General features: G+C 36.0%; 1 protein-coding gene across 2 annotated transcripts in view; it reads left to right on the plus strand.

Annotated features, from left to right (window-relative positions):
- Positions 1–18366, plus strand: part of HNRNPLL (heterogeneous nuclear ribonucleoprotein L like) — a 38786-nt gene that overhangs the window by 4004 nt on the left and 16416 nt on the right. For both annotated transcript variants that reach the window (XM_013062985.2, XM_013062984.2), the window contains exons 2-6: positions 6271–6389; positions 11408–11645; positions 13085–13170; positions 14831–14927; positions 15013–15085. In XM_013062985.2, the coding sequence (XP_012918439.1) occupies positions 6271–6389; positions 11408–11645; positions 13085–13170; positions 14831–14927; positions 15013–15085 (613 nt within the window). The remainder of the gene's footprint in view (positions 1–6270; positions 6390–11407; positions 11646–13084; positions 13171–14830; positions 14928–15012; positions 15086–18366) is intronic.

Consider the following 18366-nt stretch of genomic DNA (forward strand, 5'->3'; position numbering starts at 1 on the left):
AACTACACTCTGGGTAATAAAGCTAAAGGGTGTGTTCCCTGGAGGTAAGTGCCAGCGTCTTGAGGCTTCTATAGCAATAATGTTCTCTGTCTCCTTTAGCTAAGGTATTCCAGTAGAGTGAGGTGAGGATTTTCTGGCTTGGTATTAGGGAAAAAGTGAAAAATACTAGGTTTTACTATCTTTTGGTTTTAATAATTGACTATATTTCTTTGTGTTAGTACATACAGTTGAAAGAGCTCTTAGTAGAACCATAAGCCAACCAAGGCAGGTTTCTTGGATCTGCTACCAGTATGCTTTGTGACTTAACATCTCTGGAACTCAACTATCTCATGAGGAGGTTAGATTAGATGAACACTGTGATCTCTTAACTGATCAAAAAACAATGCTTGAGACCCTTTATGTGCTGGCTGCTGTTCTCAGTGATGAAGATATAAAAGTTAAAAATTCCATATCTAAGAATCTGTGGTTCATTTAGCGCTTTTTTTGCCTGTATGAATTGAAAACAAGTTTGAAAGCTTGTAGTTGCAGCCACAGCAACAATTCAGGTGAGCTTAAGCAATACAAAAAGTGGCAGACAGAGGTAGGGAATTTATTGGCCCATGTCCCTGAGAAAGCCAAGTTGTGGCAGTAGTAGGCATGGCTGGGTCTAGGGATTTAGATGATGTCACTAAGACTTGCTTCTGTATGCCCCGTTTACTCTATGTATTTATAAAGCTAGACTTACATTCTTACAGCTAGCAAACAGAGAACACTCTTCTTCCCAGTGTCCATATATCTATATATCTATATATATATCCCCCCCTTTTTTTTTTTAAAGATTTTATTTATTTATTTGACAGAGATCACAAGTAGGCAGAGAGGCAGGCAGAGAGAGAGGAAGGGAAGCAGGCTCCCCGCTGAGCAGAGAGCCCAATGCGGGGCTTGATCCCAGGACTCTGAGCTGAAGGCAGAGGCTTAACCCACTGAGCCACTGAGGCGCCCCCATATATATCCCTTCTGATCAGCACTTTTTATCTTCTCTCTCCCTGCAGTTAATCACTGGGCTGCTTCTGTGTACATGACTGTGTGGTTGAGAATACCAGTGGGACAACAGCGTTCAAGATGCACAAGCGTGCATGTGTCCATGTGTCCATGCATGTGTATTTAACCAGAAGAAGGGGAAGGAGGGGGCGCCTGGGTGGCCCAGTGGGTTAAAGCCTCTGCCTTCGGCTTGGGTCATGATCTCGGGGTCCTGGAAAGGGGTTCTGGGTGGCCAAAACCAAATAATTTCTACTACATGAGCAAAAAAGCAAAGATTTTTTTAGAAAGTTATTTGAAGCATATGGCTGTTCTTTTTAATTTTTGTTATGTCATCAGATGTACCTAAAAATATTAAATAAGAAAATTAAAGGGTTTCCCATATTTTGGATCTGCTCTATTATTTCTTAAATAAAAAATGGAAGAGAAATGGGTGCCTAGGCGGCTCAGTCGGTTAAGTGTCCAACTCTTGATTTTGGCTCAGGTCATCATCTCAGGGTGATAGGATCAAGCCCCCTGTTGAGCTCCCTTCGGGGCATGTAGCCTGCTTAAGATCCCCCCTCCCTGCTTGTCTCCCATGTTTCTCCCTCTCTAAAAAAAGAAAGAAAAAAAGAGCAAGTAAAGAGATGTGATTGTTTAATAAAAATCATGTAGTGCAGCTGCCCCCTTAAAACTCCTTTTTCCGGGACGCCTGGGTGGCTCAGTTGGTTAAGCAGCTGCCTTGATTTCATATGAACTATCCCACATCAAATCCACTCTGTCTGCCTGGGATTTCGCTTAGTATCTAAATAAAACTTAAAAAAAAAAAAAAAAAAAAACTCCTTTTTTCCTTGATTTGTTGGAACTATATAAAAATGTTGTATCTAGAAATTACGTTCATTTCCTTTTTTTTTTTTTTCTTTTTTAAAGATTTATTTATTTATTTATTTGACACAGAGAGAGAGAGAGAGGTATCACAAGTAGGCAGAGAGGCAGGCAGAGAGAGGGGGAAGCAGGCTCCCCGCTGAGCATAGAGCCTGATGTGGGACTTGATCCCAGGACCCCGAGATCATGACCTGAGCCGAAGGCAGAGGCTTCAACCCACTGAGCCACCCAGATGCCCCCCCTCTTTTAAAAAAGATTTATTTATTTATTTGACAGAGAGAGGGAGAGAGAATTCTTTCTTTAATGTTGATAAATTCTAATTCTAAGAGGCATCCAGAGAATGATTACCAGAATGGAAAAGACACTTTAAATCTCATTATAAGAGGAATGACAGAAGAATCTGGGCTGTTCAGCCTGACGGGTATATTTAAGTATGGTGTGAGCAATCATTACAAATAATTGGAAGGTTATCATGTAGAAGAAGGAAATGTAGATAAGGGTAGGTGGCACCATTTAATATTTCTTGAACCATTGCTAAATAACTACATCTCTCACTGTGCTACACATTTTATATCAGTATATTGTATATTTATTTACAGTAATTAACGTGATACGGATTTTTTTTAAAATAATGAAACTGAGGCTTGGCAAAGTAATTAGCCTAAGATCAATGAGCCAGTAAGTGTCCAGATTCCAATGCTGATCTGACTTCAAAGGCCATTTTGGATACAAAACGACAGAGAGGGTGATTTGGATGCATATTAGCAAGAATTTTCTAAAAATATAATGGATTGTCTCATGAGTAGATGGTTTCCTGTCATTGGAGGTATGTAAGGAGAAGCTGGATAATCACTTGGCAGTGGTTCTGTGTCTGGTGCTGGCAAATGAATTACTGAGTTTGAGGTAGGAGTTTTTTTTTTTTTTATAAGATTTTATTTATTTATTTGACAGACAGAGATCACAAGTAGTCAGAGAGGCAGGCAGAAGGAGAGGGACAAGCAGGCTCTCCGTGGAGTAGGGAGCCGATGTGGGACTCGATCCCAGAACCCTGGGATCATGACCTGAGCTGAAGGCACCGAGCTACCCAGGCACCCGAGGTTGGACTTTTTTAATCCTGTAGTTATAAGAGGGCAGAAGAAGGTTGTTCAGTTGCTGTTGAGCATGTGTTGGGCATGGAGATGCTGGGAAAACAAAAAAGCCTAGTAAGGACATTGTGCTTGGCTTTACTGGTTTACAGTTGTTGCTTTACTATGTGAAGAGGCATTAATGGGCCCTTCTTATTTTTCTCAGATAGAAGCTTCATTTATACTCTACTGAGCTTCCCTTCTCTTCAGAAGAGTGTGCTCTTTAATCAACAATAGTCAAAATTCACACTTAAAGTTGTTATTAGAGTTGGTCCTTCAGATAGCCTTTAAGGGGCTGGGAGTTTGGAGTGGTTATAACTAGACTGGTCTATAGCCTGTAAAGGGGACCAGAGAGTGCCTCCATTATAGTTGACAAAGTTTGCAAAAGGAAGGGATAGAGTAATTAAAAAAGAAAAAAAAGTGTATGTAAAAATGAAGGCATGCCTTCATTTGCTAAGTGCTCATGTGGAATATTGTTTTTAGTCTGAAATAGATCAGGATGGAGCCTAGATAACTACATAATTAGAAATGGAAGGAATTTGGGCTTCTGTATGAGAAAGGATTTTAAAAAGAAACTTTTGAACTGGAGAAGACAAAGTGTTAATACATGCATGGGGTAAATAATACTACTGATTTATTCACCAATTAGTAGTTAGATGCATAGTATGATACTTCAAAAGAGGTAATTATAGGGTAAATAAAAGAAATTGTACAACTGATTTCAGATTTCTCACCACCAGTATATAGGATAGGTAGAGATAAGAAAATACTGATTTGAGAAAAGTTTTAGGGGGCGTCAGGTGGCTCAGTTAAGCATCTGACTCTTGATTTTGCCTTGGGTCATGGTTGAGCCCCAGTGTTGGGCTTTGCGCTGGGCGTGGAGCCTGCTTAAGAATCTTGCTCGTCTTTCTCTTCCCCCTTCCCCTGCTTGTGCACACTTGCTCTCTCGTTCTCCAAACCAAAAAAAAACCCCAAAATCCCCCCCAGAACTTTTAATATTTGGGACAAAGGGGGTGGTAAAAATATTGAAAAGATATCATTAGTATATCAGTTTTATATTTGGAAACAACCCTGGGGGGGGGTTCTTTTATTTTCACAGAAAGGATGAAAAAAATTTAAGTTCAAGAAAAATTTAAGTTCAAGAAAAGGGTCCGTAATACAAAGATGAGAGAAATGTCAAGGTAGATAAACTCATGAATGGCAGATTCACTGAGTGGGTATTAGGGAAATAACAAGGGGGACAGAATATGTTTTCTCCCTTGAAGTTGAGATAATTGTATCTTCTAAGTATCTTCTAAGTAGCATAGTGTTTACATTTAATAGCTTTTAGCTTCTGAAGAATGACTTACATTTTGAACTGTTCCATTTAGGAAATAAAATTAAATAATAATATATTAACATAAGGTATTTTTGAGGGATTAAAAAAAATTGGTCCTGGAATCCATTTCTTTGAGAGAAGACCAATTTGAAAAATGGTCATTCTTTTAAGCATTGTATTCAAGATAATGAATATCCATGATGGGAAGGGAGGTAGATATATTCAGCTGACTGGCAGTGTTTTATTTTTTAAACTGAGCGGTGAGTTAATGACTGTTTATATTGTTCTTCATACCTTGTTGTAGGCCTTAAGTATTACATAATAAAATAATTTGCCAACTTTTTATTCAATTACATATGTCCTTCACCTAGATTAATCAGTTTTTAACATTTTGCCATTTGGGATTTCATCTCCATATGTGTATATCTATATTTATATACATTTTCCCCCTAAACTATGGAAGTAAGTTGCATATATCATGACGATCCATCCCTAAATATCCCAGCTTTCCTAAAAATAAGGATATTCATGGGGCGCCTGGGTGGCTCAGTCAGTTAAGCCTCTGCCTTTGGCTCAGGTCATGATCTCAGTGTCCTGGGATCAAGCCCCACATCAGGCTCTGCTCAGCAGGGAGCCGCCCCCCCCCCGCCCCTCCCCACCTACTTGTGATCTCTGTCTCTGTCAAATAAATAAATAAATAAAATCTTTAGGGGAAAAAAAGAATAAGGATATTCTTTTCACATAAACATTACCATTATAATGGTATACCTAAGACAGTAGTTATAATGCCTAATATAATATCCTGTCTGTATTTAAATTTCTCCAGTTATCCCTAAGATGTCTTTTATACCAGTTTTTACTATTATAAAGATTTAACTATTGCCTTTGGTTGTTGTCTTTCTTTAGTCTTAAGCTAAAATCTTTCACTATTTTCTTATACTAACTTTTTGAAGAGTCTTGGCCAATGTAGTTTTCTTCTGTACGTTTACCTTCACCAGCTGATTTCTAAGGATAGCAAAGATGACTTATTTCTTGAAGTTAATTGTTGTCTCATTATTTTTAGAGTAAAACTTATTATTTAAACTTTAAATATATGTTCCAAATTAAATTTTCAGGTATGATTTAGAGCTCTTTTCCTGCATTGCTCTTCAGTTATATTTAGTACCTTAAGGATGATAATGCACATTTGGTTGTTGAGTTTTACTTAGGCAGAGTCTCATTTGTTAAGGTTGTTAATGGAGTGTTTGGTTACATGGTGTACAATCAGAATGATTCATTTCAAACTTAGTGGCATGTAATGAATATCTGCTTGACCATAGAAAAGACTTAGCATAAGCAATTCAAATGACATTCCAAGTATTGAATTAGTATTTGCAGAGGACTGAATTTATTTGTTCAATTTGACAATAATGTGAGAGTAGTCACATGGTTACTTTATATATTTAAATTAGCTCTTTTCTTTAAGCCATGCTGTAATTTTTTAAGTTATAAAGTAAATAGTAAAAAGACGCTTTTAAAATAGCCAAAGAGATTTAATTTTCTTAAAATGATTCTTAAGTTTTATAAAGCTAAAACATTTGTGCTTTTAGATTAGTTTGCTTGTAGGAGGAAAAAAACCTTTAATAGATTTTTTTGGTGTATATGTACAAACATATAGGGGGGGTGCTCTCCGCTCGGTGAGGATCCTTTTTCTCTCTCTCCCCTGCCTGCTGCTCTGCCTGCCTGTGTTCTCTCTGTCAAATAAATTAAAAAGAAAAAAATCAAAATTTTCATGCCGAACATTTAATTGATGATTTTTTTTCTCAGGTCCTTTTGCTAACTTGTGAATGCAATTTGGTTTGGGGTTTTGTTTGTTTCTTTTCTTGCTTTTTAATGCAGGATTGAATTTACTAAAGATGCAATTCAGATTTTGAAAGTTTTTAACTATAAATTATTTTCTTTTGCTAGGAGGCAGGTGGAAGTCATCACAAAGTTTCTGTTTCACCTGTTGTCCATGTTCGAGGACTCTGTGAATCTGTGGTGGAAGCAGACCTTGTGGAGGCTCTGGAGAAATTTGGGACAATATGGTAAGGCTCATAGGGACTTCATACAGATTGAAAACAGTATGGTAAAAGCCTTGATGTTTAAGTATATATTGGTGTCATAGTATATATTGTTTGCCTGTGATTGTATTTGTTTAGAACCTTTGTATTTCTTTTAAACCTCTTAGTTTTAACCTTCTGGGATGATGCATGGATGTATTTTTGTGGATTCATGATCACCTTTCAATCCTCAGCCAGGTTGTATGTGAAATAGATTACAGCACCTTTCATCTGATTTTCAAATGAGTCCATGATTCCTTGTTAAACACTGCTTTAATGTTTAAATGAGTTGATTACACCCTTCGTCTTTAGAATTTTAAGTAGTGGTGCTTAAAAACTGATTTTTGGTTGTTTATTTTGAAATATTTAAGAATTAATTGGTAAGTAAAAGGGGGTAGGTAGATTAAGGGTAGGCATTATTTGTGTAGGTTTGTGTTGTTGAGTTCTTATGCAGACCACGAGCAATCAGTGTTTTATCCTAGTTTGTTTTATTTTGTGTTTTGTATTCACTCAGGCTCCTCCTTTCACTTCCCACAGCTGCTGTATGCTTAAGAATATTGACTTAAGTGAAAACATAATCAGAAAAGTGAATTTGCTGCCAAAAATAGACACTCAAAAATTCTAATTATTTTTGGAGTATGCCCGGCTGTTGTTCTCTTCTTAGTATGGGTAGTCTGGAGTTGATTTTATTATTTTTTCCTTGGTGACTATGTTTGGGGTTTTGGTTATAGGCATCAGGCACAGACTAAATTAAAATATACAAACAGCAAAGAAATTTCAGTATATTTGCTGAGATTGTTTGATTGCTTGATTGCTTCAAACTTATAAAAATTTATGTGGAGTTCCGAGTTTTGAAATAGATGGTGAGAGAGTGATTAGAGATGTCCGACAGGAATCGTTGCTTCAAAGGAGCAGTAATAGAAGTGTTAAGTGACACCTTCCATCATGGCGTCTTTTTTATTAATTTTCTTGATGACCTTATAGAGAGGTGGATGACTTGGCGAACCTGTTATCCTCAACTTAATGAACCTCAGAAACCACAGTTACATATTGTTTATTCTTGGAGGTATGAATTGGCAATCTACACAGCAGAAGAAAGCCCATTTCTTAAAGTGTCATTAAGATGATTATCATTTGTTAGTCATTTGAAGTGGATATTGGAAGTTACGTTTTTGTCCTGGAGCTTCATTTATTGAAGCAGACCTTTAGCCTTATTTAGACCTTGCATGTTAGTGCTAGGCTAGCCCTATGGGTTGCATTGTCTCATGAAGTTAGAAAGAGATGGCTATTTCTGGTTTATTCCCCCCCCTCTTTTTTTAAAAAATATTAGGCTTTTAAAGTTACTTCCTTGAAGTGAAGAAATACTGAAGCAATATTAGAAAACCAGCTGATGAGCAAATACTGGTGGAAACTTTAGAGAAATAATAACTGTGTTGATACTTTGATGTTAACTATGACCATGACCTGAATGTTGGGCATTAAAGAAATAGGACTGTTTGTTGAAGTTGAATTATTTGAATCACTTTATACTTTTTGATATTTAGTCCATGATAAAGTGTTTTATATGTGAATATAATTCAGTGAATTTGCATAGTGCATAATTCTGCCCTCAGGATTTGTGGATAAAAAAGTGAAATAATTGGAACAAATTGGTATATAATTAGAAGTTTGATTGGCATAAATATGTGCCATAGGAGTTTTAACTGTATGAAGTGATCTTGAGTAAGAGGTGGCTGCTTTTAAAGCTGAAAGAACCTTGAATAGCCTCCAATGAGGAATAGGTGTTTTGCTTCAGAATGTTGCATTTTAGAGTCTTTTTCTGTTTATTTCTTTAGTGGTGTGTGTGGGATTATGAAGATTACATAGAAACTGCTCATATTAAAAAGATGTGTTGCTAAATTCAACATGTAGTAAGTTTATACCTAAAAACTAGATGTGTAGGAAAGAAGTTTAGGAGCAATTACAATATGATGTTGGTTGTGTCAATTTAATGAAATTCTATATATTTTTTGTCTTTATTCTGTAGTGTATCCATGTATTAGGATCAAAAGAATGTTTAAAAATCTTTACTGAGTCTCTCTTCTTACCTTTCCCCCTCCCATCAAAGGAGAGGATGCTAGGTATAATTAGCTGTATTGGTTTAAAATTTTATTTATTTTTTAAGACTTTATTTATCCATTTGACAGACAGAGACACAGCAGGAGAGGGAACACAAGCAGGGGGAGTAAGAGAGGGGAGAAGCAGGGTGGAGCAGGGAGCCTGGGACTACAGCTGGAGCTGCTGAAGGCTGACACCCAACCGAGCCACCCAGGCGCCCTGGTTTAAAACAAAACTATTGGGACCTAATTGTCTTTTCTTTTCTTTCTTTCTTTCTTTTTTTTTTTTTTTTTTAAGATTTTATTTATTTATTTGACAGAGAGAGATCACAAGTAGGCAGAGCAGCAGGCAGAGAGAGAGGGGGAAGCAGGCTCCCTGCTGAGCAGAGAGCCCGATGTGAGGCTCTATCCCAGAATCCTGGGATCATGACATAAGTCAAAGGCAGAGGCTTAACCCACTGAGCCACCCAGGCGCCCCCGGACCTAATTTTCATTTAAAAATTTGTAAATGTATTTTCAGTTATAAGTTGAAAGCACTGACCCTACTATGTCCCTTAGTCCCATTGTCTATTTCTTTTCTTTCCTTTGGTCTTCCAGTCTCCTTCATATTAGTGCTTTTAAACATTTCTTATAAATTATGTGCCAGGCAGTTTAGATGCATTCTGAAATGACTGAAACATTCTAATTTCCCCTTTATCTTCATGTAATGACACTTTTAAACTTTTTTTTTTTTAAAGATTTTATTTATTTATTTGACACAGAGAGAGATCACAAGTAGGCAGAGAGGCAGGCAGAGAGAGGAGGAAGCAGGCTCACCGCTGAGCAGAGAGCCAGACGGCAGGGCTATCCCAGGACCCCAAGATCACGACCCGAGCCGAAGGCAGAGGCTCAACCCACTAAGCCACCCAGGCTGCACTTTTAAACTTTTAACTGTGTTTCTAGTTCACTTACTATAGTTACAGAGGCAGTTTTACTGTGACCAAGTCCGTAATAGGCCAATAATGATTTATTTTTGAACCTTTATAAGTTTCTATGTGCCAAAGGATCAAAGGGCATTATTAACTTATCTACTTGGTAATACCATTTAGCTATTCAACCAACATATATATTTGAGAGGAGAATGTTTGTTCTTCCTTAATTTCTTTAGCATAGTCCTAATTCCAGGGTTTTCTGTTTTTCATGCAAGACATCAGAATGTTAGCAAGAAACTTCTAAAAGGAATGCTTTTCTCTCCTGGTATTTATATTTTGCATTCATAATTGGTAAATCTTTAATTCAAGGTCTATTGTTATTTTCTTTAATTTTGAACAATGTGGGTGGGAGAGCTAACAAGCCTCATAGACGAACGAATACTGATTTTTGAATGCCTGTTACACATCATATCTGTTTTCTTGATTCTAAAGATATGAAAATGAGGCAAAGCAAGCAGTTTGTATGCAGTAACATAATCTTGACAACAATCCTTCAAGTTTTATAAATGCAGAAGCTGAAATTACATAATTTGCCAGGTTACAGAGTGGTCTGTTTCTTTTTTTTTTTTTTTTAAAGATTATTTATTTGACAGAAAGAGATCACAGTAGGAGAGAGGAAGGGAAGAGATCACAGAGAGAGGAAGGGAAGCAGGCCCCCTGCCGAGCAGAGAGCCCGATGTGGGACTCGATCCCAGGACCCTGAGATCATGACCTGAGCCGAAGGCAGCGGCTTAACCCACTGAGCCACCCAGGCGCCCCAGAGTGGTCTGTTTCTTACTAATAAACCATTTGCCACTTTCTAAAGGGTAGCGGTAGGTCCGGATGCTTATTGAGAAGCATTGCTGTCACTGAGTACCTGGCGTAATGATTTTTCTGCAGACTTCTACTGTTATAAAGCCATGATGATTCTATTTTAAAACATTTCTAAGGGGCTTGTTCTTATGAACAGGGGAGATTATTGTTTCCCCTGGTGTGATCCACATGCTTTGATTTCTTTCTTCCCTTCCTCCTCCTTCATTGCTTTATTATTTCATATGTTTATTTAAAATATGTTCTTCCCCAAGAGTATACAGTGAAATGTGACTAACTTCACCCTCTTACTCATAGGCAACTATGATTACCATAATCCAGTGAATAATTTTTCATGGATTCTTTAATATTTAAAAATATTTTGGAGGAGATTATTTGTATGAAATTGGTTGGTTTGGAGTTGCTTCTCTGTATCTTTTGATTCTCTTGTTTTTAATAAGATAAATGTAAGTGTATAGTCAGTTCTTAGTTATTAGTGTGGGCACTTATTTATTTGGAAAAATTGATAGAGGTAGTAGTTTCTGTTTTTAGAGTTCCCATATGCTGATCTTCTGTTCAGTTTTATTTCTATTGATTTCTATATCTAGATATTTTCTTTCTTTTAAGACTTTATTTGACAGATAACAGATCACAAGTAGGCAGAGAGGCAGGTAGAGAGAGAGAGAGAGGAGGAAGCAGGGTCCCCGCTGAGCAGAAGAGCCCAATGTGGGTCTTGATCTCAGGATTCTGGGATCATGACCTGAGCCAAAGGCAGAGGCTTTAACCCTCTGAGTCACCCACACGCCCTCTATCTAGATATTTTCTAATATTGCTTGGGAGTGGCGACCTGAAGAGTAAAGGGGGCGGTGTCATTAGTAACTAACAGAGACTTGTGCTTAAGGAGGGCAAAAGGTGGAAAACCTCTCAGTCACAGGAGGATAAGCTTGCAACTATGCATCATCTACCTGATGTACAACAGCTTATTTGGATGATTTAAGAATTGACTAACATTAGATATATGTAGTGAAGAATATTAATCTGTATAGTTTGACATATTTTTTTTAAAGTCTGCTTTCCTTGATTGAGATAAAATAATGTTAACTGAATTTATTATATTTGGGTATTCCTTCCCAATCTCCCTTTTCAGCTATGTTATGATGATGCCATTTAAACGGCAGGCTCTAGTGGAATTTGAAAACATAGATAGTGCCAAAGAATGTGTGACGTTTGCTGCGGATGAACCTGTGTACATTGCTGGTCAACAGGCTTTTTTCAACTATTCTACAAGCAAAAGGATCACTCGGCCAGGAAATACTGATGATCCATCAGGAGGCAACAAAGTTCTTCTCCTATCAATTCAGAATCCTCTTTATCCAATTACAGTGGTATGCATTTTGTATAATAAACTAAATTAAAAGTGATTTTGAAAATTGCCTCTAGAGTGACTAACCTGTAGCTTTCTTCACTGCCATCTAGATATTTGAAAATAGTGCTTTTTAAAGAATTATTAAAATAAATATATCATGCTTAACAAAGAAATGGTGAACACTGAAGTTAAAATGTCAGAAGTGCAGTTGTAACAAATAAGCACTTTTCAAAATTTATATTATTTAGCATCAGTATTAACTATTTCTGATAAGGAATTAGACAGACTTGTTAGAAATAATCTAAGAAATTTCTCTCACTTATGTACCAGCACATGTGTTAAGACCATCTATTAGGTAAGGACAGAATCTCAAAGATGTATATATTATTGTAAGTGCTTTTGAGATAACTTATTAAAAACTTGTCTGATTTACTTAAATTTCCTGTTTCACCCTTTAAAACAGTGATATTAGCAGAATTTTTACAAAGGATTCATGTTCTGAACCAGTTAAGTTTTTTACTTCATAATCACATGCTGTTTCGTAATAAGCCAGTGACAAGGACACTTTATTTTTGTGATGAATAGAATATAACAGTAAGGGAAGCTTCAGTTAGTATGACTTCTAGTAAGGACTTATGATATTGGGACATATAGCATAAGATACAGATATATACAAGATATATAGATATAAGAATACAGATATTAATAAGTCTATAATATCCCTAGACTTATTAATAAGCAGTATTAATTAGTATTAATTAACAGTATTTTGTGTTCAGGGAGAAAGAATGTATCTAATCTAGTACAAGTAGTCTGATTTGTTTATGGTTGTATCCCTAGAACCTAATGGTGCCGTTGTGTAATTGTAGGTGCTCAAGAAATTTCTTGGTAGTTGAAGAATTGTTCTTAAGTAGATGTTAAGTTCTCTCTTATTTAATTCAGGGATCTTGTTTGCTGACATCTAACATTGTATAAATGATCTTTCTGGAATCTTTTCTCTATATAGTCATTGTCCCTTGAAAAATAAATGCCAAGTTTATCTGTTACTACTTCTTAATAAATATTTATTTCTGTAATTCAGGGGGATTTTAAACTATTCCTGAGTCACTTTGGAAAACAAAACATAAATTAATTGAATATAATTTCGGTTTACTTACTGTGTGTTGTCAGACATTATTTTAGGTAACTGTTAAAGTAAGAATCAAGGATTTTGGAGGGAGATAAAGGTAACAGTCCTTTTGAAATGTTTCATTGTAACTTTTCCGATGTTTGTTATACTGTATGGGTGAGGAAATAACTTTAGAAGTATAACCGTTTTTAAAAGTTTAATGAGTAATGGATTAAAAATGACATCTTGAGGGTGTTGTGGTTTTTTTTTAAATTAAAGAAAGCAGGGTATCATTTTCTTGTTTTTCCAAATGTAAAATGTGAAAAAATCTTGTTTTCTTTCCTTCATAGGATGTTTTATATACTGTATGCAACCCAGTTGGAAAAGTACAACGTATTGTTATATTCAAGAGAAATGGGATACAAGCAATGGTTGAATATCCTTTACATAGAAATTTTTTTTATTGATGTAGAAGATTGCTGTGTAATATGGTCTTATTTTTTCCTGCTTAATCATATCTTGACAAGTGGTATTTATTCTCTGCTCTTCACCAAAAACCTACTTGTTTTAGATTTAAAAAATGAAACTGCTGTACCCACAGATAAGAATAACTTGCTACCTAAAAACATTCCCATACTTCATCTCATAGTGTTCTTTGTCTTTTTAATAGGGGAAAAAATAACATTTTTTGATAATGTGTTCATTTGTACCTTTTAATTTTATTTTTTAAAATTTTTTGTTGTGGGGTGCCTGAGTGGCTCAGTGGGTTAAGCTTCTGCCTTCGGCTCAGGTTCCTGGGATCAAGCCCCACATCGTGCTCTCTGCTCAGCGGGGAGCCTGCTTCCCCCTCTCTCTGCCTGCCTCTCTGCCTACTTGTGATCTCTCTTTCTCTCTATCAAATAAATAAATAAACCCTTTAAAAAAGTAAATTTTTTGTGTTCAGTTAGCCAGCATATAGTACATCATTAGTTTTTGTTGTACTGTCCAGTGATTCATTAGTTGTGTATACACCCAGTGCTCATTTGTACCTTTTAAAAATGTATCCCAAATGGACTTTTCTGACTCTCTCCTTAAAATAGGTAGTTTGGAAGTGCCAAAACTTTAGAGAGTCAGTAATATAAAGCTCTTCTTACCTTTTTTTGTTGAATTTTTCAAATGGGTCTTAGTTTATATAAGAACTTTTTGTTGTTGTTGTTGTTGTTGAGTAAAAAGAGCAAGTTGCAAATATATAGGCAATACATACAAAGTATGTATTGTATAATCCTATGTAAAAAAATAACTATCCTCCCCCCCCACCTATGTGTACATGTGTATGCATAGAGAAAGGTGAGGGTATACAGCAAACTCTTAATGGTATTGGCCTCAAGCAAGGTGTTTTTGCCCCCTGCTTTTTTTTAACCATTTTGGTGGTTTTTTTTTTTTTTTTTTAAAGATTTTATTTATTTATTTGACAGAGAGAGATCACAGTAGACAGAGAGGCAGGCAGAGAGAGAGAGAGGGAAGCAGGCTCCCTGCTGAGCAGAGAGCCCGATGCGGGCGGGACTCGATCCCGGGACCCTGAGATCATGACCTGAGTCAAGGCAGCGGCTTAACCCACTGAGCCACCCAGGTGCCCCTGATTTTTTTTTCTTAACTATAGGCCAAAGTAATTTTTTAAAACCAATAAAATGAAGATAGTTAAATGATTATAAAACTCTGCCTTCTCAGAATATATAAAAATCAAATATTTGCTGTATGTAGTTTTTTTTTTGGTAATGTTTTTCCTTCTTTAAGAGTAAAATATTTCCTGTTTCAAGATAACAGACTATCATCATTTGCCAGGGAATTGGATCATGCTCCATTTCCCGTCTTCTTTTCAGTTTATAAAGTTCTTTTGATGATTTAGAAGGATTAATGTAGATAGTTTGGTTTACTATGTTTTCTTTGGTGCCCTGGATCTTAAAAATAAATTGTCCTAAAATTCATCTAGAAATTTTATTGGTAAAACATTTCTGGAAGTGAGAGTTATAGTTGATTATTTTTCGGTCCTTTTCTTAGGCAGTGAATAATGATTAAATATTGGACACTTTAAACCAAATTTCCTTAATAGAGCTTATGTTTGAATCAGTCCTTTGTGCCCAGAAAGCTAAAGCAGCACTCAATGGAGCAGATATTTATGCTGGATGTTGCACACTAAAAATCGAATATGCAAGGGTAAATATATTTTCAACACTTTGCCAAAGAAATATTTATGCTTTGGATATGCAGTTTGAGCTTATTTTCTTTTTGATCTTAACAGCCAACTCGTCTAAATGTTATTAGGAATGACAATGACAGTTGGGACTACACTAAACCATATTTGGGAAGGCGAGGTAAGTATTTTATGCATTTTAGAATGTACTTACATCTGCTGACAGATTTTTACATGCAGTTAGATTCCTTTTTCCTGAGGTGAGCTAGTGCATTTAAATGAAAATCTTGTTGGTGAATGCTTTTGTTGCGAAAGGCCATGTAATGCTGGAAAATAACCTTGAAATTAGTGCCCCCTACTGGTATGTGCTGAGTTATTTATATTTAGTTCAACAAGGAGCCCATACATACAGGCACGCCCGCAGTTCAAGGACTTGCATTTCTCCAAGCAGCTCTCTCTCTTTGGAGGAGAGGAAACTGATTCAGAATATTCCTTACAAACTGCAAACTTGCACACTGCTTCTCTATGGAAAGGACTTTTCCCCCAAGCTGGACGAGGCATTAAGAAGGATAGAGGACTCCAACAGGCTGACTCTACACTTCATCATGCACAACATCGGCATCAGCAAAAAGCCCTCTGAAAAACTCAGACTTGCAATTCACCTTGACTGCATACTGCATGCACCATCACCCCAAGTTTTTAAAGGAGGACACTTAACAGTACTTCAGACTTGCATGGGATGAACACCATGATAGACTGTGCCCATTTATTCAAGTTGTATGTGTATACTGGTCTGATTTCCCTTAAGGTTCCAGTTGTAGAATTTAAGACTTTTCACTAACGGGTACTAGACTTTATTTACAATGTTGTAAATCTTAATGCCCATTAATGTAACTGTTTTCAGCTCAGATTCAAATTGTTAATTGGCAGGTAACCAGGGCCAGTTTATCTATAGGTCTTGAGAATTGCTAATGCTCAACCAATCCACACAGATATTAAAGATAAAAGGTTTAGAAAGGTGCACATTTGCTGCACTCCGGTTTACTCCTTTGGGTTTTTTTCCCTTAACTGTGGACATTGAGCACATTAACATACTGATGAAAAGTTGCATTTTATGTAAAAGATGGTTTCTGTGTGGTTTGATTTTTTTTTTTTTTTTGTAAAGTGGCTGTTTATAAGTTGTCACTTTTTGTAACAATTTAAGGTTATCATTCATGTTAACTTGTGTAACTAGAAATTTTGACATTTCAAATGTAGGTGAAAGTAACATGTCTGTTCAAGGTAGACTATATTTAAACTTGATAAATCTTAAAATAAGAGCATTTCACTTGAAATGCATTTCCACCTATAACTTATAAATTTCATGAGCATAGGTTTGACTGGTAAAATTGTTCAACTAACTATGTGGCAATTCTGGAATATACAAGTTAAAATGTGGATCTTGTAAAAACAAGGGGGCTGCAGTATTGGCTACACCTCAACTACAATATCAGTGTTTGAACCACATGTTGAAAAAACTCACCAAGATGAGCATATCTATAAAAGTCCATAAAGTAGGAAAAACTTTTATGGCACCCAGAATATCTTGGGCAGTAGGGACTCCATAGTGCATGTATACTTAGCAAAAGAAAACATCACAAAAGACAATATGATCCTTTGCATGTTGCAATATTTAGAACTTTGGATGATTGGCCCCTTTAATTCTCAATTCTTAGGAAACCATCTTGCCTTATGCATGGGGTTGCAGACAGGTTTGTATTGTGATGCAGCTTTGGCTGGACCCCACATTTTTCCCTACTTACAAATCTGCTTGGCATAGGCTTGGTACAGTTGAGCACAGTATTGGAAAACAAAACCTTAGTACTCAAACAACAGAACAAGTGGTTGATGAGAAATCTCTCACTTCTGTGAAATTACAGTCTGTTATTGAATATATATATATTTTTAACTCAAAACAGTTTTGGTTACATTTCTCTTAATGTCTTTTAAAACATTTGTAGATGTGCTTCTTACTGTAATAGTGTTTACATCTTTTTTTTTTTTAAGACGGTCTAAAGTTTACACAGAGCCAGCTTAGATTAGTTTTTCATACAAGGAATTATAATCAGAAAAGGTTAGAAACGTATGAGGTAGATATTTAAATAGTGAAATATAAAGAAGTAAAACAAGTTCAGTTAGTTTTCAAGGGGAAAATATTCTTGCTTTCTAAGTCTAGCAGTTTCTGTTCTTGTTTTTGTAGTGACTTTATCTTCCACTCAAGTTGATACTGAATTGTAAGTTTTTCTACCAAAAGGAACTCTGTAATAAATACGACCTCATTTTTAAAAGTCCTTTTCAGCCCAAATTACACTTAGTAGAAAAAGTTCTTAGTCTGGACTCCAGAGAATCATTCCAGAAATGTTAAACAAAACTTGTGTATATGTGCATTTTTGGGGGAGAAGGTATATAGCTTCCATCAGATTTCAGATGAATTTATGTAAAGTCACAAACCACTGTTTATATAGACTGATGTAATCAGCATTTGACTCTTTCACACACTTTTTGTTTCATGTGACCTTATATTAGGTAGAGAATGTTTGGCTGAAAGATACCTTGGGAGACCATCCACTCTAACTCCTTCATTTTATGAATGAAGTGTCAGTTTCTGTGATTATACAGCAAATTAGTGTTTAAATTGGAATCTTCTGATTTCTAGTCTAGTGCTCTTTCCTTTATATAGCACACTATTAACTGTATCAGTAAAACAGCCATGAAGACATTATGGTGTTTTTGGTTTAAGATTCCTTAGTTAGATAAGGAATTGCATATAGTATTTGGTGGCATGCTTAAGTAGAGGAATATTAACAGAAGGGATTAGCAGACTGGATTAATTCAGGAGGAGTGGGACTTAAATGATGATGCTAGAATCCATGTAATGGAAAGAAGGAACTGTGAATGACTAGAGAAGAAATGACTTTGGGGAAATGGAGGGAGGATCTCAATAACTTGGAAGCATTTGAGAGGGTTTTTGGAGAGAGACTAAGTCTGTGAGTCCCAAACGGGATAGAAAATGGGTAGAGGACCAATTTATATACAATACAAAAATTATCTCATTATTTAGGACCAACTGAAAATGTATAGGAAGGTAATGAAGGTAATAAGTACATTGTTATTGGTATTGGGTAAACAGAGGGCTAGATGGTTCCAATTGATAGGGATGGTATAAAGAGCATTTATACAGTGAATAAAAGGTGAATTAGATGACCTCTTAGGTCCCTTTTAATGCTGTGCTAACTTGGAATAGGTACTTAAAATGGTACTTCTCTGGGCTGAAGTGAAAATTATTTCTCATCTCCCATAAATCTCATTTGTTTAGGTGACTAAGGATTTATAGAAAGCCTCTCTGTGAATTTTCAAAGATTAGAATGACCAGATTCATAAGATATACTTTAAAAAAAATCTTATTTGGTATTATAATTTGAT

The sequence above is a fragment of the Mustela putorius genome, unplaced genomic scaffold (genome assembly GCF_011764305.1).
Source record: "Mustela putorius furo isolate JIRA1106 unplaced genomic scaffold, ASM1176430v1.1 tig00000281_pilon_pilon_pilon, whole genome shotgun sequence".
Taxonomy (NCBI): Eukaryota; Metazoa; Chordata; class Mammalia; order Carnivora; family Mustelidae; genus Mustela; species Mustela putorius.